This window comes from Pseudophryne corroboree, chromosome 3 (genome assembly GCF_028390025.1).
Source record: "Pseudophryne corroboree isolate aPseCor3 chromosome 3, aPseCor3.hap2, whole genome shotgun sequence".
NCBI lineage: Eukaryota > Metazoa > Chordata > Amphibia > Anura > Myobatrachidae > Pseudophryne > Pseudophryne corroboree.
The window spans coordinates 272,568,498-272,590,638 of record NC_086446.1 but is presented as its reverse complement, the minus strand read 5'-3'; the positions used below and the strand labels follow the sequence as shown (position 1 = coordinate 272,590,638).

At 48.3% G+C, this 22,141-nt stretch overlaps 1 protein-coding gene across 1 annotated transcript in view; it reads right to left on the bottom strand.

Moving 5' to 3' along the window:
* Positions 1 to 22,141, bottom strand: part of MYLK2 (myosin light chain kinase 2) — a 129,306-nt gene that overhangs the window by 83,375 nt on the left and 23,790 nt on the right. The window contains exon 2 of the mRNA XM_063959108.1: positions 8,381 to 8,661. Coding sequence (XP_063815178.1) covers positions 8,381 to 8,463 — 83 coding nt within the window. The 5' untranslated portion in view covers positions 8,464 to 8,661. The remainder of the gene's footprint in view (positions 1 to 8,380; positions 8,662 to 22,141) is intronic.

Sequence of the window (22,141 nt, the reverse complement as noted above, 5' to 3'; positions counted from 1 at the left end):
GAGGTTGAATTACAGTTCATATATTCTTTGATCTTGAATTCTTTCACGTCACCTGTTGCAGAGAAGGTTTTCCGGTTCGGGTGTTAATACCTACAGACATTGCAGTGTCCACACTTGTAGCTACCTACACACCTGATAAGGGGTTCTTTCTTGTTGGTCACAGATCTCAGCATACTTGGTGCCACCAAATCCTTGAGATTTTTGGATTTCTTAAAAACAATCTCAGGTTGCGGTGGTAATATGTCTTTTAAAACCGGGTCCATGAGTAAGATGTTCCAGTGGGTTTTCATTGATCGCCTGATAAGTTTCTCATGTCTACTGTAAGTCGTAATAAAAGCAGTGGAGTCCTTTTTCGTTTCCCTGTTCTTGTACGTTAAAAGGTCATTCCTCTCCAGGGTTCTTGTCTTGTTGACCGCCTCGTCAAGAATACTGGTGGGATACTTCTTGTCTAGGAATCTGTTTCTATATTTTTCAAGTTGGTCATTGCACTCCTCTGGTTCGCTGCAGTTCCTTCTAATTCTGTGGAACTGGGAGTAGGGGATGTTATTTTTCCACTGTTTTTGGTGATTACTCCTGTAGTCCAAGTAACTGTTGGTGTCCACTGGTTTAATGTAGTTTCTTGTAACAATTATTTTTTCTTTCCCCACAAGGATGAGATCCAAGAACTCTATTTGTACTTAGTCCACTTTTGAAGTAAAGGTGAGATTCAGATCATTATGTGCCAGATAGTTCGTAAAAAAGTTAGTAAAATCTTCCATTGTACCATCCCAGATAATCAAAATATCATCAATGTACCTCTTGTAAAAGACTATAAAATTCCTAAAAGGGTGATCATTGTAGATAAAAGTTTCTTCCCATGAATAGATTTGTGAAACTCGGCGCAAAAATAGTTCCCATGGCGGTTCCGCAGCTTTGTAGATAAAAATTATCCAGAAATTTTAAATAATTGTGAGTTAAGATGAAAAACATAATATCACAAACGAATTGTCTATGGGAGTCAGTCAGGGAAAGGTCATTATCTAAATATTCTTTACATGCTGCCACACCCTTTGAATGTTCGATGCATGTATAAAGTGCTTGTACATCGATTGTGGCCCACAAATATGTTGATTTCCATTCTATGTCTTTCACCAGATTAAGTACCGCTGTTGTGTCCTTCAGATATGATGGTAACTGGTTCACATATTTCCTAAGAAATACATCTACATATTCAGAGAGATTTGAAGTGAGAGAGTCTATACCGGCTACTATTGGTCTGCCCGGTGGATTAGTGATTGATTGATTTATTTTGGGTAAAAAATAAAATATAGGGGTAACGGGGTAGGACTGCATTAAAAACTGGTACTCCCCCTTCGTTAAAATGCCGGTACGTAGTCCATTTAAAAATAGTGACCGTAGATCCTCTAGGAAATCATCTTTTGGTTTTAATTTTTAAGGCTTTGTGGTAGTGTAGGACCTGCATGAAGGTGGGGTACCTTGGCGAGTGGTATGCAGGCTTCCGTGCATTGGCCAATTCACTAACTAAACCCCCATCATTTATTTATTGATGTTGTGAGGACAAGTGAGCTTGCTATGGTGAGTGCTGAATTTTCTATTTGTATGTATTTGGGTAGGTGGCCATGGGCTGCATGCACCCCACCCTATGAGTGGTGAGTGCAGACACTGCACCCCGCTTCTGGGGTGGCGAGTGCTGTGGTTTTCTATATTTGTTTGTATATATATATATATATATATATATATATACTAGGTGCTTCATCGCGCCCTACGGGCGCTCTTCACACCGTCGAAAGGGGCTACGCCCCCTTAACCCCTGCACGCCTTGCTGGGGTTCAATATTTGTATGAGTATTACCTGCATTCCTAGGTTTGTTACTGGTTAAATATTGCACGACAAAAGGTCTTCCGATGGTGAAGGGGGCATAGCCCCTTGCGACGGCGTGAACAGCGCCTGCAGGGCACGATGTACAGAATGTAGCGGGTGTAGCGGGTGCGGGGGGGACCGCGGATGAGGCAGGGAGTATGTAGATGCTGCGGGTGGAGGGGTGGTGTGGGACCTATAACTATGTGATTGTATGTGTAACAATATATAGGACACGGATAAGGATGTATGTGGTATAGACATACCCGCATGAAGAGGTATATGGTGTTATTAGACACAGAGGGGAGTGGTGGTGCAATGAGGAACAGTGGCAGCTGTGTCCTCTCTCTACACCGTCTGATCCTTCAGGTGTAGCAACGCGGACATGTTGCGCAAGCAAGGTCTCCATGCGGCCGCAGGTGCACCAGTCCCTTGTGCATGCGCTATATGCGTGGCCCCCTCAGGTGCAGTAGGAAGAGGGTGCGCAGGCTGGTGTTGCTCCCAGGGCCAATGGGCATGGGCAGCGCGTCATGAGCTCGGTGCTGGGCTTGCGCCCTGCGCTTGCTGTGTGAGGGATAGGCAGAGCGGAGCATCACCGATATACCGGTAACTACGGGGGGCACCACAGGGGGTTATGGCTCCTGTCCTCCTGGTGAGGGTTTGTCAGGGAGGTATCAAGGAGCCGGTGGTATGGACCCTGTATGGGACACAGGGGGGTAGGGAGGGGATACAGAGACGCAGGGTGATAGGGATGGGATACAGAGACGTGGGGCGGTAGGGAGGGGATACAGAGATGCAGAGCGGTAGGGAGGGGCTAGAGAGAGGCGTGGCGGTAGTGAGGGGATAGAGAGAGGTGTGGCGGTAGGGAGGGGATACAGAGACGCGGGGCGGTAGGGAGCGGACAGAAAGACGCGGGGCTGTAGGGAGGGGATAGAGAGATGCGGGGCGGTAGGGAGGGGAAAGAGAGATGTGGGGTGGTAGGGAGGGGATAGAGAGAGGCGGGGCAGTAGGGAGGGGATACAGAGAGACGCTGGGCGGTAGGGAGGGGAAAGAGAGACTCGGGGCGGTAGGGAGGGGATAGAGAGACGCGGGGAGGCAGGGAGGGGAAAGAGAGATGTGGGGCGGTAGGGAGGGTATACATAGACGCGGGATGGCAAGGAGGGGAAAGAGAGATGTGGGGCGGCAGGGAGGGGATAGAGAGACGCAGGGCGGTAGGGAGGGGAAAGAAACGCAGGGCGGTAGGGAGGGGAAAGAGAGATGCAGGGCGGTAGGGAGGGGATAGAGAGACGTGGGGCGGTAGGGAGGGGACAGAGAGAGGTGGGGCGGCAGGGAGGGGATACAGAGACGCGGGGCGGTTGGGAGGGGATACAGAGATGTGGGACGGCAAGGAGGGGAAAGAGAGATGCAGGGCGGCAGGGAGGGGATAGAGAGACGCGGGCGGTATTGAGGGTAAAGAGAGACGCGGGGCGGTAGGGAGGGGAAAGAGAGACGTAGGGTGGTAGGGAGGGGATAGAGAGAGGCCGGGCGGTAGGGAGGGGATGCAGAGACGCGGGGCGGTAGGGAGGGGAAAGAGAGACGTGGGGCGGTAGGGAGGGGACAGAGAGAGGTGGGGCGGCAGGGAGGGGATACAGAGACGCGGGGCGGTAGGGAGGGGATACAGAGATGTGGGACGGCAAGGAGGGGAAAGAGAGACGCAGGGCGGCAGGGAGGGGATAGAGAGACGCGGGCGGTATTGAGGGTAAAGAGAGACGCGGGGCGGTAGGGAGGGGAAAGAGAGACGTGGGGTGGTAGGGAGGGGATAGAGAGAGGCCGGGCGGTAGGGAGGGGATGCAGAGACGCGGGGCGGTAGGGAGGGGAAAGAGAGACGTGGGGCGGTAGGGAGGGGATAGAGAGGCGGGCCTTAGGGAGGGGATACAGAGACGCGGGGCGGTAGGGAGGGGATACAGAGACGCGGGGCGGCAAGGAGGGGAAAGAGAGACGCGGGGCGGCAGGGAGGGAATAGAGAGACGCTGGGCGGCAGGGAGGGGATACAGAGACGCAGGGCGGTAGGGAGGGGAAAGAGAGACGCAGGGCGGTAGGGAGGGGATAGAGAGACGCGGGGCGGTAGGGAGGGGAAAGAGAGACGCGGGGCGGTAGGGAGGGGAAAGAGAGACGCAGGGCGGTAGGGAGGGGATAGAGAGACGCGGGGCGGTAGGGAGGGGATAGAGAGAGACGCGGGGCGGTAGGGAGGGGATACAGAGACGCGGGGCGGTAGGTAGGGGAAAGAGAGACGCGGGGCGGTAGGGAGAGGATAGAGAGAGGTGGGGCGGCAGGGAGGGGATAGAGAGATGCGGGCGGCAGGGAGGGTCCCCAGTGAGGAAGCTAATGAAGAAAGGGGGAGAAGTAGTGGAGGGGGTGGACTTGTGTAAAGTGGTGACCAGACATAGATACAGTGGGCAGGATGGTTGGAGGGACTCACCGTTGGGGCTGTAGGAGGCTGCTGCAAGCTGTGAAATAGTATTCTATCCAGAGGCGTCACCAGGTGTGGGAGAGCAGTCTGTCCTATTACATTTCCTTCAGAACCCCCCCCCCCCTCCATATCGCGCGGCAAACAGGGGGCGTGGTCTAATGTAAAAGGGGCGTGGCCTCACGGGTATGTTCTCTCTCGCTCCGGGGGTGTTTGCAGCTTGCCTGTAGATGCTGGCAGTGTGTGTGTGCCGTCTCCTCTCTGTGACAGGAGGCGAGTGCTGCAGGAGATGATGTCACTGCAGCACTCGGCTCCTGTCACAGCAGGAGAGCTGACAGCTAGATGTGTGCGGAGGAGGCGGCGGGTCTGTGTACGCGGCGCAGGGAGGGCTATGAAAGCCTTCTCCTGCGCCACCCGTCCCTCATATTGTCTATTCCTGTGGCGCAGCTGTTGTTCCCCCGGCGCTGCAGCCGGGGAGTCGGAGACGCTGGGGGGGGGGGGAGGGGTGTGAGATGGACAGGCAGCAGGAGCATAGACTTGCTGCACATGTGGTGGGCGGGCTCTGTGACTCCGCCCAGCGTTACAGCCAGGCACAGAGTCACAGATTTGGGCTAATATATAGGAGATATATATATATATATAGTAATAATGTGTGGATGTTACTGTATCAGATTGGTAACTATGATGTACTATAGTATATACACCATAGTCCTGGGAATGCAGTACAATGTAACTGTATAATAATAAAGCACATGATGGTAATCCTATCTGTATGCAGAATGTAGTTATGTGACCGGCAGTCAGGAGACCGCAGTCACATTACCGACCGCTACATCCCGCCCCCCTCTAAATCCCGACAGCATGCCGACTAGCAGGGAATATTCCGTGACACCCATAGAGTGGGATTAGAACCTGTGGTGAGCATAGCTCGCCACCGAGCCTGCGGAGTGGCATATGCAGTGAGCCAGCAAGGGGCTTGTTGCACTCGCCTCCGCCGGCATTCTGCAGCCAGAATCCCATGGTCGGTATGCTGACCGCTGGGATCCCCTGCAGAAGTGATGCATCCCCAACCCCCTTACGCACCCCATTAATGCACTGTACATGTAATAGGGGATCCCGGTACTGACTGGTCAGTGTCTAAAACTCAATGAGAACTGCATTAGTTCTAGTAAAGGCGACATACATGCTGTTGTAAAAGAAAAAAAAAATCAACTAAGCTCTTGAAGCTCTTGCCACTAAGATGACTTAATTGTAGGTTAGTGAATGAATTCAGAGCTACAGTGCCACTTCACTCCCTGGCAGGAACTGTGGCGGTCATTCCGAGTTGATCGCTAGCTGCTTTCGTTCGCTGCGCAGCGATCAGGCAAAAAAAGGCACTTCTGCGCATGCGTATGCGGTGCAATGCGCATGCGCGTTGTAGTATTGCAACGAACTATGTAGTTTCACACAAGGTCTAGCGAAGCTTTTCAGTCGCACCACTGCTGAGTGCTGAGTTCACAACAGCTGGAGAGACACAGATTGGCCAGGCCTGGTGTAGTGTCTATAGAAGCGAATCAAGCACCCATGTTTATCATTGGCCCTGCTCCACCAGGTTACTAACCCACTAATATAGTAACCAAGTATAATTCAAAGGCAAAGTCTGCAACCTGACCCTTAGAGGAGGTGGCAGACCCTCAGGCAATGGGGCTCACAGGGGATTTCCGACCCGATCGGAACTGTGCATGCACGGTGGCCGCATTGCACAGGTGCGTCATTGCCCGGTGACAGCCGTCGCCGGGCAGCGATGCCGCAAACAAAGAAAGCGGTCGCAGCGGTGACCACAAGAAGATTGACAGGAGGAAGGCGTTCCGGGGCGTCAAGTGACCATTTTCTGGGAGTGGTTCGGCGAACGCAGGTGTGTCCAGGCGTTTGGAGGGCGAATGTCTGACGTCAATTCCGGGACCTGCATCACTGGATCGATCGCACAGGGTAAGTAACTATTACCCTGGTCTAATTCTACACAAAACTTTTTTTGCATAGCAAGGCTGCACAAGCGTTCGCAGCCTTGCTATGCAAAAAAGCCCTCCCCCATAGACGTCGTCGAGTTGATCGCACGGGCAGCAAAATTTTGCTACGTGCGATCAACTCGGAATGACCCCCTATATCCTTTGTAGCCCTGATCCCTGAGGAAAGACACACAATAAAAGTGCTGAAATGTTGGATTAATCAAGGAATTTGGGGGGTCATTCCGAGTTGTTCGCTCGCTAGCAGATTTTCGCAGCATTGCACACGCTAGGCCGCCGCCCTCTGGGAGTGTATCTTAGCTTAGCATAATTGCGAACGAAAGATTAGCAGAATTGCGAATAGAAATTTCTTAGCAGTTTCTGAGTAGCTCGAGACTTACTCCTACACTGCGATCAGCTCAGCCCGTTTCGTTCCTGGTTTGACGTCACAAACACGCCCTGCGTTCAGTCAGCCACTCCCCCGTTTCTCCAGACACTCCCGCGTTTTATCCTGGCACGCCTGCGTTTTTCCGCACACTCCCAGAAAAAGGCCAGTTTCCACCCAGAAGCACCCACTTCCTGTCAATCACACTCCGATCACTTCAACGATAGAAATTCTTCGTTCGGACATGAGTAAATCTACTAAGTTTTGAGCTAAAATACTTACCACAACGAGCGAACAACTCGGAATGACCCCCTTGAATCTGTGTCTCTGTGCTTTGAGTGCCACCCAGTTGTCTGACCTACTCTGGAATTGCTGAGTTTCCAAAATTTTACGGAACTCTCCGGGAAAGTAGTCAACCCCCTCACATCCTGACCACTATTCCAATTCCAATGAAGGGCATGATAATGATATTAGCTATTTGCCAAGTCCGAAAAGAGCGTAACACAAAAATACATAATTCATACAATTGAAATTTTGTTTTTTTTTTAGATGTGCAAAAATGTTCATTGTGCTATTTATGAGTGTGAAAAAAGTTGTTACTGGAAATAGAGCTAAGTTAGCCCCTTGATTGGCAATTGCCTTCATTGAATATCTCCATCAATATCCTTCACTGGCAACCTCTGGTGAGAGCGTACCCTGTGCAAAGCAAAACTTCTGGTACCATCATAATCCTGGTTATCATGATATGGGAAGAACAGAACAACAGCTTTATTCATTTACATTTTTCTTCAACTCTAATTACACAAATTGTCTTTTGTAATATAAAAAAAAAATAGATTTTTTTTTTTTGGCTTTTATTTTTACATATTTTTTTTGTGTGGTAGCCCAAGTCTTGACTTCAAGTTCCTCTACACATGCCTGAAGAATGGCTGAAGAAGCAGTAAGAGTCTTCTTACCAATGCCAGACAGTATCTCCGGGGAGCTGAGTAGTGCTTAGCTGCCAAGGCAACATTTTATTATTATATATGAGAGAAGATATCACTTAATTGCTATTTTATTTTTTTATAAACATTTTTTACAAACTGTAAAGGTCATTACTAGGAAGCATTAAATACATTCTTGATCAGTTAATGGACTATAACTGCTACTTAACAAATAGCAGACACTCTATATTAAGCAGTTGATGTGCACCATAAAATGTTGAAAGAGGAGTGTGCTACTACTCATACTCCAGGCTTCCTATTCATCTTCAGGGAGGCTTAATGACCTATTCCAAGATGGCCACCTAGAACTCTACTGAGCATGTGTAGGGCCATCTTAGAACTGTATGAGACTCTGTGTAGTGTAAGATGAGCGAGACAGAAGCATCCTATTAGAGACCTGATTAATACCTTCCATAAAGGTGTTCCAGCACCACTGTACTGTTACCTGTTTACAGTATACACTCACTGAATGGTGAGCTGTATGAAACCCCACTCCGCTAAAGCTCTGCTCCAAAACCAGTGTGTAACAGTGAGTACGGCTGTACCAGCTATGTTTCAATAAACCAACACCACAGGTTAAGTAACTGGGCTGTTCATAGTGTAAGTCATCTGCTGGTGTGTGCCTATATAACTCTGCAATGTCATCACCTGCACACACATTATTTATTTCCAACAAAAACTGCCCTTCTAAAAAGAAAAGAAATGTCACAGATAAAAAAAAAGTTACCTGTTTGCCCCTGTAGCCGAAGCTGTATCCTTTCTTTGCTTTTCCTCCCCTTCATTATTCGCAATGTTAGAAGCAGGATTCATACACTCAGTCTAGGAAATGACTCAGATGGAGTCTTATCTGGTCTCTAATCTTGTTGGCAGACTCTACTTGTATTGGCTGTTTTGTCTCTACATCCCAGGGGACCCCCGTAGCCCCTTTCTGATCCTTAGCTGTTCTAGTGGAAGCCTCAGGATTAATTTGTTTTCCGGAACCAATGCAGGCTGCGTCCACTGTGATCCCTGAAAGAAACATGTTATTTGCAGGTTATCATTTGTTATATTGTAAACTTTTACATGCCTGCAGAACCTACAGGACTATAGTTGCAAATATATTTATATTCCGAGAATATGCCTATACATAACATATGAAATTTCACTGAGCGACAAAACTGGAACCCAGCCTGTGAAAGTTCTGATCTTCCATATTTATCCAGGGACATATGGGGAGGGCACAGGACCGCCGAGAGCTGAGGGTTTGTGGGGCGTGGAAGGCATGGTCAGGCCCCCTCTTGGAAAAAAACATATGTGCGGCTTCACAAAGTGGTGCTGCAGCAGCTGACCCGGGAACCTCCAACAAGCCTGGGCACCCCTGGGAGGGTGTCAAGAACAGTGAGCTGTTCTAATACCTGCCCCGCACTGTCACAGCACAAAAGCTGGGACACACAGGACTACGATATACAGTATTACACGCAACATTGTTTTAAAAATGTAGAAGGCAGCCTAGATAGAAAGCAGTCACAAATCTATTTCATATAACAAAAATTAATCATTTTCAAATTATATTTGTTTATGTTTTAGGATTTGCAATCCGTTCATTAACATGCCCCAAGTGTAAAAAAAGAGGGTGCAACTCAAACCGTGCAATATTATGCCAATTTATAGTAACCCATGGTGGCAGTGTAGAAAGTGCAGAGTGATCTATTGGTGCTTAGTAAGGAAAGTGTACAGTAAATTACTTTCCATAACATTTGTAGAGTCCATTGTGTTTAAAAATGTGTTACATATTAATATTAACCTGTCTGGCGTCTTCTTAGTAGTGCTCAAGGACAATTCCAGTTTCTCATAAGCACTGAGCGTCCCTGTACGGGCAAACTTACTGTATGTACAGTATGTGCGCCTACAGTCCAGACCTGGTATCAATAAACTGCCCTTTGAACATTTTTCTTTTGCTCTTAAGGGTGATTATCTATTGTATTTATGGTTACTGACCTTCACCTTCTTCCTGTTATTCCTTGTCATCTGTCCTAGATTTTCACTTTGGGATTTTTTTCTATCACTTTGTCTATTGTGTAAGACCTGGCCTACCCGACTGCTCCTTCATTACTCACTAATTAGCCATACTGATCTGCAGCTGTAGCTACTGTATGTGTGCAAGATCTGGGGGAAGCTGGGTAATGGTGAACAAATTATGTTCTATGGAAAATGAAGCATTCAAAAGCACAGCCAGGGTTGGACTGGCCCACAGGGGAAACCACCGGTGGGCCCTACTGCCTGGGGGCCCATCCCGTCCTCTAGGGATCAGGTTCCAGACTGTACTGTTACTAATCTAGTACATTATTTTGCATGCACTACAGTATTCACTGTATATATTTATTTATCTAGGGGACCAACTCTTGCAAAATGGTTAGGCAAACCAATGTGGTGGCTTGGCACACCACCTCTAGAGACTGGCCACACCCCTATGCATGGGCCCCTACCACTGCATGCCCCCGGAGGGTCCTACATGCCCCAGTCCGACACTGAGCACAGCCATTGGTGTATCTATAATGGGTGCAAGGTGTGCAGTGCACATGGGTCCCTGGGTGCAGCAGGGCTCACACCACGCACCCTGCACACATTTAATTATACTTACCCCTCTCCGCAGCGCCATGGCAGCCTGCACTGCAGACAGAGATCACCGGGAAAAAGGTGTGGTGGCCATTTTCCCAGTGATTTGTGAATGCGCAGTAGAGATGTCTCCAGGAATAAGGCACATGCACCATGTTCCCAGTGACCTGCACATGCACAGCAGACTCAGTAGAGTCTACAGTGCTGCGGCCGCTGTCAGAATGGAGGGGGCTGGCACGGAGACTGCACATGGGCCTTCTCCTCTCTTATTCCGTTCCTGACACGACCATGACTTACTGCAACGACTGACCTGCTTGTGCCACTGGTGACCATTATAAAACTTAGTAACTCTCACTATATTTCCCAATATCGCAGTGCAGAGCAATTTCATCGGCCACTCCACTGTATAAATATTCCCTTTTAAAGGGACAGTTATGGAAGCTTATTTATTGCATATTACATTTATATATGCACGTTATAGCCCAGAGGAAGTGGAAGACTGTGACCGAAAAGACTAACCAGCCACACGTGTAATGGCGGCCGCGGCACGGAAGGGGTTAATCCTCAGCTGCCCGGCACCATTTGGACAAAAGGCGCTTGGCGTCACTGTTAAACGTACTTACGGCGCTGGGTGCGGACTGTTTAAAAGTATGTTTAATGATGTGTTTTAACATATCATATGTAGTGCTCTGTGCACAATTGTAGGATTACATGTTTAACTGTATTTATATTCAAGATATGGTCACCTGTATTTTAAAGGGGAAAATGCACTTACTATATCTGTCTCTCTGGAAATAGGAAGTGGCATGCTAATGGCCCTGTCCTAGCAGAGAGGTGTGAATGACAATACCTTTTGATGTGTAAGTTCCTTAGAGAAAGATGTTACTCACGGGGGATCTCCTTATCCCATATGTAAAGTAGTTCTGGGCTTGGAACCTGTTTCATGTAGGTGATTTAATTGATATATGAATCCTGGTTGGCAGATGCAGGAAGGAAGACTGTTTGTTTGTGTTGCAGCCTTTCCTGTTGTAATCCCAAACACTGGGATTGCATGGAGATGTGAATGAGACAGAAACATTTGTATTTTTAAGCTATGTGATAAATTTATCAATAGTGAATGTTAATCTGATACCAATCGTTGTCTGCGTGACAGGAAGGAGGATATTGTTTTATTGCACTTATCTCCTTTTGAAATGTAAATTATTTATTTGTATTTTCTAAGATATCTTGATTGGATAGAAAGGGCTCAGGGAGGACATGACCCCCTGTGGTACTGTGTGGAAAATTGACATAAAAAGGAGGCCTGCGTGCCTCCAGAGTGTATTTGTACCATCTTCATTCTGCTGGAACATCTTGCTGTATGCTGTCGCCCCTAGCAATAGGGAAGAGTCTTTTTTAAGACTATTACTGTTATGATTCCAGCACTCTGGTCAGAGGAGATCTTGTGGCAAGGACCGGAGCACTGGAACGGAATGCTGGGGAAGGGAGCAGGACAGGAAAATAGCCCCTGGCGCCCTAACTCTGTTGTCTCACCCGTGTTGTCAGAAATCCCCTGCGAGACTATGGTTTCTTGAGCCCTTGGCAGCCGCGTTTGAAGGGCGGATTATGTCTGCCCAACTTCGATGCCCCCCGGTCTTAATGAGAGACAAAGGGAAACCCGAGACAGGGTGATAACAAGAGGCCCTCTAACTAAACAACCAGGCCAGGGGCTAAGCAAACTCAAAACTGTAATATGTGTGGAGAAACCGCCAAGGAAAAGGACAACCAAAATATCCACTTGTCCAATTCTCCTACCCGGCACCGCCGAGTACCAGAGAGGACTTGTGGAAGCGGAACCCTCCGCAAATGCTCCAAACACAAAATATAAAAGGTAAAGCGGCTGAGCCGCAACACACGGCAGAGCCGCAACTCACGAACACCACTGGATATAAAACGGTGATCAGTCAGGACTCCAGGGACGAGATGGTAACTCCCGAGTACAGGACTTCTGAGGACTGGAATGACCGGATACAGCAGGACTGGAAACAGACTCTCAGCAAACAAAGGCAGCATGCAGGAAGCTATTACCGGCGTCTGTGAGAAGCCCTGGGAGTGTACTTAACAGGGAGTCCTCCAATCAGCTGTTTAGAGGCTGATTGAACTAAATGCCGTGCAGCTGCCTTGCTGCACGGCCAGAGAACAGGTGAACGCATTAAATCCTAAAACCCAGCAACGGGGAACGCGGTCCGCCAGTGGCGTCCCCGTTGCTAGGGTCCGTGCGGCTTCAGCGCGCCCGGCATCTAGCGTTGCTAGAGAGCCGGCGGCTGTACGTGCACGGCGTCCCTAGTTGCTAGGCGCCGGGTCGCGTGGACAAGCGGACCCCGGCGCCTAACAGTACCCCCCCCTTGAGGAGGGGTCAAGGAACCCCTAAAGCCAGGTTTCCGAGGAAATTCCCGAAAAAATGCCCTCTTGAGCCTCGGGGCATGAAGATCCTTATCCAGGACACAAGACCTTTCCTCCGGACCATAGCCTCTCTAGTGAACCAGAAAATAAAGCCGGCCCCGGGACAATTTGGAATCGAGAACCTTCTCCACCAAGAACTCCTGTTGTCCCTGTACATCCACCGGAGATCTACCCTGAGAGATCCTCCGAGGAAATCTACTGGAAGAAACGTATTGTTTCAACAGGGAACAATGAAACGTATTTCCAATCCTGAGAGATCTTGGTAAACGTAACCGAAAGGCAACTGGGTTAACTCTTTTAATAATAAGAAATGGCCCAATAAATTTGGGTCCCAATCTAGCCGAGGATTGTCGAAGCCTGATGTTACGAGTCGACAACCATACCCTATCTCCCACCTTAAAAGTGCAAGGACGTCGGAGCCTGTCAGAAAATGTCTTCTCTCGAAAGGCCGCTTTTCTGAGAGCAAGGTGCACTTTTTTCCAAATGGCTCTGAGATGGGAGGTTAAGGTTAGCGAGGAGACTGAGGAATGATGAAAAAAAGAATTAGCTCTGGGGTGAAAACCAAAAACTCTTTAGTGGAGGAATGACAAGAATTATTGTAAGCAAACTCCGCCAACGGAAGACACTCGGACCAATCATTCTGGAGTTTGGCAGAATACAAGCGCAAATACTGTTTCAATGATTGGTTAACTCGCTCGGTTTGCCCGTTGGATTGTGGGTGGTAACCGGATGTTAACGACAATTTCATCTTTAATGAGGCACAAAAACATTTCCAGAATTGTGCGATGAATTGTGGACCCCGATCAGAAACAATATCAGTAGGCAACCCATGAAGTCTGAAAACATGGCGGAGAAACAAAACTGCCAACCCTTGGGCAGAAGGCAATCGGGGGAGAGCAATAAAATGAGCCATCTTGCTAAAACGGTCCACTACCACCCATATGACTCGGAATCCGGCTGAAAGGGGAAGGTCAACCACAAAATCCATGGAAATATGGGACCATGGCCTGAGAGGAACATTTAAGGGCATAAGTTGCCCGATAGGCAAGGAACGGGGAACCTTATGCTGTGCACAAACCTGACATGAATAAACAAACTCCTTAACGTCTTTAGAAAGACCAGGCCACCATACTGAGCGAGAGACTAACTCCAAAGTCTTAGAGATTCCCGGATGCCCGGAAACTTTGTTATCATGGAATTCCGTTAAAACAGTAGCTCTCAAAAACTCAGGGACGTAAAGACGACCAGCAGGAGTATTTCCAGGAGCTTGGTGTTGAAGCTGTTTTAACTGGGTAAATAAATCTTGTGTGAGGCCTGCCCAGATGACCGAAGATGGAAGTATGGGAGTAACAGGACTGTTATTGTGAACCGGAAGAAAGCTGCGTGACAGAGCATCAGCCTTAGTATTCTTGGAGCCAGGCCTGAAAGTGATTATAAATTTGAAACGAGTAAAAAATAAAGCCCAACGTGCCTGCCGGGCATTAAGCCGTTTAGCCGATTCGATGTATTGCAGGTTTTTATGGTCAGTCAATACTAAAATAGTATGTTTTGCTCCCTCCAGCCAATGCCTCCACTCCTCGAAAGCCCACTTTACCGCCAGTAGCTCCCGATTACCAACGTCATAGTTGGATTCAGCGGAGGAGAATTTCCTGGACATAAAGGCACAAGGATGTAACTCCAGAGACTCCGGATCCTTTTGAGAAAGGATAGCCCCCACTCCAACCTCCGAGGCATCAACCTCCACAACAAAGGGCAATTCCGGATTGGGATGTCTGAGGACTGGAGCCGAGACAAAGGCTTGTTTCAAGGCCCGGAAGGACAACTCAGCTTCACGCGACCAGTTGGTAGGATCCGCTCCTTTCTTTGTCAGAGCTACAATGGGAGCAACCAGGTCAGAAAAAGAATGAATGAACCTCCTATAATAATTCGCAAACCCTAAAAAGCGCTGAATTGTTTTTAAATTGGTGGGTTGCGCCCAACTAAGGATGGCCTGGAGCTTCTTTGGTTCCATGGAAAATCCCCGAGGGGAAATAATGTACCCTAAAAAAGATACTTCCGTGACATGAAACTCACACTTCTCCAGCTTGGCATATAAATGATTCTCACGTAACTTTTGAAGAACCAGACGCACCTGGGTAACATGTTGTTCCATTGATTCAGAATAAATCAGGATGTCGTCTAAGTAAACGACCACGAATTTCCCTAGGAAGTCACGGAGCACATCGTTAATGAGGTCTTGAAAAACTGCTGGAGCATTAGACAAGCCGAACGGCATCACCAGGTACTCGTAGTGACCCGACTGAGTACTAAAGGCCGTTTTCCACTCATCTCCAGATTTAATTCGGATGAGGTTGTACGCTCCTCTAAGGTCAATTTTAGAAAAAATCACAGCAGAACGTAACTGATCAAAGAGTACAGAAATCAACGGCAAAGGATAGGTGTTTTTCACTGAGATCTTATTCAGGGCTCTAAAATCAATGCAAGGTCTAAGCGAGCCATCCTTTTTCTCCACAAAGAAGAAGCCTGCACTTAAAGGAGATTTTGATGGTCTAATAAATCCTTTCTCAAGGCTCTCCTTTACATAATCATTCATAGCCGCAGTTTCTGGCCCGGATAATGCATATAATCTTCCCTTTGGCAATGCGGCACCAGGAATTAACTCAATAGCACATTCATAAGGCCGATGGGGAGGCAGAATGTCCGCATTGCCTTTGGAGAAAACATCAGCAAACTCCTGGTATTCCACCGGAATGGGTTCTGGAATGATAGCTGCTACTCTGACTGGAAACGTGATACATTCCTTATCACAAAAAGTACCCCATTGTGAAATCTCCCCCGACCGCCAATCAATGGTGGGATTATGAAAGGCCAGCCAAGGGTGACCCAGAACAACTGGAACTGCTGGGCAATGTGTAAGAAAGAACTCGATTTTCTCGGAATGTAGAGCTCCTACTGTAAGTAGTACAGGGGGTGTACGGAGAGAAATAATCCCATTAGACAGCGGACTCCCATCTAAGCCATGCATGGTGACACACCTACCCAAAGGTAACTGAGGAATGCCTAAGGCCTTAGCCCAAGTTAAATCCATAAAGTTTCCTGCAGCTCCACTGTCAACAAAAGCCGACACCGAAGAACTGAGGCTGCCAAAGGAAACTTTAACTGGGACTAAAAGGGAGTTATTCGAGGAGATAAGCTGCAGACCTAGGTGAACCCCCTCACAATTCACCTGGTCAAAGCGTTTCCCGCCTTGTTCGGACAATTACGAGCAAAATGTCCCTTACCCCCACAGTACAGACAAAGACGGGAGAGACCCATCTGCATGGGCTCCTCTACGTCTTCAGGAATGGAATATACACACGGAGTTGACCTTACAGGTGCTCCTTTTTCAGCCCTCCGCTCTCTGAGACGACGATCAATCTTAATAGAAAGCTCCATGAGTTTATCGAGAGTCTCAGGAGCGGGGTACTGAAGGAGACTGTCTTTTATAGACTCTGATAAGCCGAGGCGAAACTGACTGCGCAGGGCTGGGTCATTCCAGCCACAGTCGTTCGACCAACGGCGAAACTCCGTACAATAAACCTCCGTAGGATTTCTACCCTGTCTGAGAGCGCGCAACTGACTTTCAGCGGACGCCTCTCTATCTGGGTCATCATACAAAAGCCCTAAAGACTCAAAAAAAGCGTCAACTGACAACAATGCCGGATCCTCTGCTCTTAAACCAAATGCCCAGGTCTGAGGATCCCCCTAGAGCAAAGAAATAATAATCCCGACCCGCTGAGATTCAGTACCCGAGGAAGTCGGTCTTAAACGAAAATAAAGTTTACAGGATTCTTTAAAATTAAAAAACTCTTTTCTATCACCAGAAAAACGGTCAGGCAAATGCATCTTTGGTTCAGGGACTACCCTTGGGGAAGCTCGCAAAAGATCTTCCTGCGACTTCACCCGAAGAGAAAGATCCTGAACCATCTGAGTAAGTTCTTGAATCTGGCTGACTAAGAGCTGACCAGGATTTGGCCCTAAACCTGTTGGATTCATGAGGCCGATAAACTCTCACAAAACTGAATGAGAAAAAATTAAACCCCGTTTAATTTTAAGTTTTGGTTTGGCCGGTAATAATGTTATGATTCCAGCACTCTGGTCAGAGGAGATCTTGTGGCAAGGACCGGAGCACTGGAACGGAATGCTGGGGAAGGGAGCAGGACAGGAAAATAGCCCCTGGCGCCCTAACTCTGTTGTCTCACCTGTGTTGTCAGAAATCCCCTGCGAGACTATGGTTTCTTGAGCCCTTGGCAGCCGCGTTTGAAGGGCGGATTATGTCTGCCCAACTTCATGCCCCCCGGTCTTAATGAGAGACAAAGGGAAACCCGAGACAGGGTGATAACAAGAGGCCCTCTAACTAAACAACCAGGCCAGGGGCTAAGCAAACTCAAAACTATAATATGTGCGGAGAAACCGCCAAGGAAAAGGACAACCAAAATATCCACTTGTCCAATTCTCCTACCCGGCACCGCCGAGTACCAGAGAGGACTTGTGGAAGCGGAACCCTCCGCAAATGCTCCAAACACAAAATATAAAAGGTAAAGCTGCTGAGCCGCAACACACGGCAGAGCCGCAACTCACGAACACCACTGGATATAAAACGGTGATCAGTCAGGACTCCAGGGACGAGATGGTAACTCCCGAGTACAGGACTTCTGAGGACTGGAATGACCGGATACAGCAGGACTGGAAACAGACTCTCAGCAAACAAAGGCAGCATGCAGGAAGCTATTACCGGCGTCTGTGAGAAGCCCTGGGAGTGTACTTAACAGGGAGTCCTCCAATCAGCTGTTTAGAGGCTGATTGGACTAAATGCCGTGCAGCTGCCTTGCTGCACGGCCAGAGAACAGGTAAACGCATTAAATCCTAAAACCCAGCAACGGGGAACGCGGTCCGCCAGTGGCGTCCCCGTTGCTAGGGTCCGTGCGGCTTCAGCGCGCCCGGCGTCTAGCGTTGCTAGGGAGCCGGCGGCTGTACGTGCACGGCGTCCCTAGTTGCTAGGCGCTGGGTCGCGTGGACAAGCGGACCCCGGCGCCTAACAATTACTGAGCAAATAAACATCATCTGCCTCAAGAAGATTGCTTCATCTTGTGACCTACAGGGTTATGCCAAACATAGCCCTGTCCTCCGGCTGTCCAGGGAAGCACCTAACGTCTCCAAGTTCCGCCTTCCGCCAGCTACCTGTAGAGGTCTAGCAAGTGGCTAGTGGGGATTCGTCAATACCACACAGGTGTGGTAAGGCAGTGTGTCGGCACATACAGAGCAGAACCGTGGTTCCAAACGCCACGGCAGGTTAGGAGTTTGGTGGTGGCAGCATAAACCCGCCCACAGCGCAGTGGGTGGAGTCAGTAACAGGCGGTTACTGATGGTAAGCGGGAATACCCTATGTGGTCAGGTCCCGTGTGACCTAAACCTTCCATTCTGTGCACTGGGAACGGGACGCGGAAGCGGTGAGTGCTTTCGTACGAAAGGCGTCCGGTCACAGAGACTTAATAGGAAATAGTACAGAGCTTAGCTGCACAATATTTATGACTAATAGCACGCACCATACAAAACTACAGCATCAGGCCCGCAGGGACACATGGGGCAGCATTGCAACTAGCTTGGAGTGGATATTCTGCAGGCATGCATATAAACAGCAAGGCATTTTTAGAGCATGTATAATTCATGTGTCCAGCTTCAATGAAATGGTCTATTTTCACCTTAGAAAGCTCTGCAAATTCAGCAGAGATGTTTATGCTCTATGGGGCGTATCTGTCACAAGCCACATTTTTACTGCGGTTATGAGGTGTTAATTACGCTCCTTCTTGCAATGCATTTACTGCTGGGGCCCAAGGGCATAACCAGAACTTTGTAGGCCCCGTAGCAACATTTTGAAGAGGCCCCTCCCTATTACCTCTAGAGAGACACCTCTCCACAGTGGTTGTTCATTTTATGCCCCATAATATTGCCTTAGTTTATTTATGCAACATACAGTAATAGTGCCCTATTTCATTTTAGCCTCATAGTAGAGACTTAGTTTTTTCTTTATGCCCCATAGAAGTTCCCTAGTTCACACTATACCACACAGTGCCACCAGTTCATATAATGCCACACTGAATTCCCCTCAGTTGCCACATTGTAGTGCTGCCAGTTCACATTATGCCACCTAGGGGTAAGGGAGCAACCAACTCTTACCTGAGGGGGATACTTCCTAATACAGGACATTCCATTTATACTGAAGAGTTTCTTATTTCAGGCACACTGTTCATTTCTGGGACAGTCCTAATCTTGGAGCTAAGTTCCTGCTCCCAGCTGCACAAAGGCTGTAAACAGAGGCGGAACTACTGCCAGTGCAACCAGTGCGTTGCACTGGGGCCCGCCACTGTCCAGGGGCACAAAGCATGTAATGAGTCAAACTGACTCATTACATGCCGCTGTGTGCTGCGGGCCGGACAGAGAGGAGAGGAGCGCAGCGGTATGGGGGAGAAGGAGGGAGGTGGAGGAGGGAGCTGCAGCAGCGCTTTGTTACTGGTTGAGGCGCTGCTGCCCCTCTGCTTCACTATAGGCTGTCTTCCGAGAACAGCCTATAGTGAAGCAGAGGGACAGCAGCAGCAGCGCCTCCACCAATAACACAGCGCTGCTGCGGCTCCCTCCTCCACCTCCCTCCTCCTTCTCTCCTGCCCGGGAATCGTGATCTGCCAGAAGCTGCACAGAGGAGCCTGAGCCAGCGGAGAGGGTAAGTATAATTCATTCATTCTTTCTTTCTTTCTTTCTTTCTTTCTTTCTTTCATTCTTTCTTTCTTTCTTTCTTTCCATGTGCAAAAAGGGGGACTGTCTGCCGCAATGTGTAAAAAGGGGGAATCTGCCTGCCGCAATGTGTAAAAAGGGGGAATCTGCCTGCCGTAATGTGTAAAAAGGGGGACTTTTTGCCGCAATGTGTAACAAGGGGGAATCTGCCTGCCGTAATGTGTAAAAAGGGGGACACTGTCTGCCGTAATGTGTAACAAGGGCCCGCTGTCTGCCGTAATGTGTAAAAAGGGGGACACTGTCTGCCGTAATGTGTAACAAGGGCCCGCTGTCTGCCGTAATGTGTAAAAAGGGGACGCTGTCTGCCGTTATGTGTAAAAAGGGCACGCTGTCTGCCGCTATGTGTAAAAAGTGTTCGCTGTCTGCCGCTATGTTTAACAAGGGCACGCTGTCTGCCGTTACGTGTAAAAAGTGTACGCTGTCTGCCGCTATGTGTAACAAGGTCACGCTGTCTGCCGTTATGTGTAAAAAGTGTACGCTGTCTGCCGCTATGTGTAACAAGGGCACGCTGTCTGCCGTTATGTGTAAAAAGGGGACGCTGTCTGCCGCTATGTGTAAAAAGGGCACGCTGTCTACCGTTATGTGTAAAAAGGGGGACGCTGTCTGCCGTAATGTGTAAAAAGGGGACGCTGTCTGCTGTAATGTGTAAAAAGAGGAATCTGTCCGCCGTAAGGTGTAAAAGGGTCTCTACCTGGTGTAGTGGTGCTACTGTGCGGCGTAATTTGAATAATGGAGACTACTGTGCACCGTTTTATGAATTGGTATTATTTCGTGGCCACACCCCTTCCCCACAAAGCCACGCCACTATGTATTTTTGCGTGCGCTTACGGCGCGCACTGCCCCTGTTTTGCATGCAGGGTGGGGCTCCGATGCCGTTTCTTGCACACACTGCTAAAATGTCTAGTTACGGCACTGTTGCTAGGTATCCATCTCTCTGGCCCTGAGCAGGTCCCCCTGACCAGATCCTCTCCAGGGGTGAGGGGGTGGACTTGGATGGGATAGGGGGGGGGGGGGGGGAGGGCAATGCATTTTGTCGCACCTGGGCCCACCGCTCGCTAGTTCCGCAACTGGCTGTAAACAAGGAGAAGCCTGCTCTTTAACAAGACTGGGTCTACTGATTTGCTCTGCTGCGTCTGTGAGTGTGACAGGAGTGTGGGAGATGGATCATATCAGTGAAGAGAGTTACTGAGGGTGAGACACACAGATCCCCATCAATTAATCCCCTTTTTTGAGACTTGGGTAACTGGCCGGACCTAATTTCTTAGCAGCCAATTTCAAGAACTTGGTAGACAACTATATGAGCTGAGGGCAGGGCCCCCTAAGCCTCTGGGCCGAATAGCAATGGCATCCTTGCACCCACTATAGTTGCGTCCAAGCTTTAATAAACACCCCCTATTGGAGAGATGTATCATGACTCCTAAAAAGTGGAGAAAGTTGCCCATAGCAACCAATCAACTAGCATTTATCAAGTAGGTGCGTTATATGATAGATAGAAGCTGGCGGTTGATATGGGCAGCTTGTCCACTTATTTATATTATTAACTCCCTAAAATTTCCCATTGTAAACAAGAGAAATGCTTTACTCTTGTACTTCCACCTTATAGTTCTGTTTCAGTTGATACTGTAGCTGAATTAAGTGACAAGAATATTTAACCATCAGTTCATTTATTCAGTATAACACCTATAATAAATTAAACTGAAGCAGGTTACAGGTTCTGGCATATTAGCATAATTCTAGATTAAACATGTAACAAATCAATAATAGATAATCTCAGGAGTAGACAAGTAGCATACAAGTCTCAGAATGCCATGCGAACCAGAGGATAATGAAAGTGGAAACTACAGGATACCAAAACACACTGAAAGCCTATTATTATTAGCAGATGTCATCCTGACCCTTTCCATCCGGGAGATATTTATTTGCCCCTGAGCTCAATATTGACTTTTCCTAAATCATCCTGGGGTCAGTCAACTCATTAAAAGTGATGGAAAAATAATGTTTCATAACATTTATTTAACTGAGCCCAAGTTAATGAAAAAGAAATAAGTTAGTGCTACATTCGGGGGCAGACAAATATTATCAAGTGATATCTATGACGTTGACATCTCTGCAGGGGATGTTCTAAGACGGTCCACACACTCTTTATGTAGTTATTATCACATATATTTCCCTGCTATCCAGTCCATCCTGTACAGACCTGTGCCCCCTGCACCTATACCATGTGCACTCCAGAAACCCCTAGCAGTCTGCTTGTCTACTTGGTGTTTACTTAAGCATATGTTTCCCTGATGGTATGCCAAAGGCACAGACAGGACCATGTTCTGAGCCTAAGTTTAGAACATCAGGATTTTCGCCTTCTTAACGCTGGCACCTATCCAGAAATTCTCTCTCACACTTGGCACCGTTGGCATTGGACAAACAGAGCCAAGATATGGGACTCCCTGAACCTGCAGAATATGAAACCAAGCATAGGGGGCAGACAATCATCGGAGGAAATGTGAGGAATGTCAAAGGGCTTTCCTACTGAAGAAGAGGAACAACAATGAGCATGTAAACTATGTATAAGTGGATCCATGGGTAGAAAATGTTCTGCATGTAGAATCTATTTCTCTGTATATTTGTT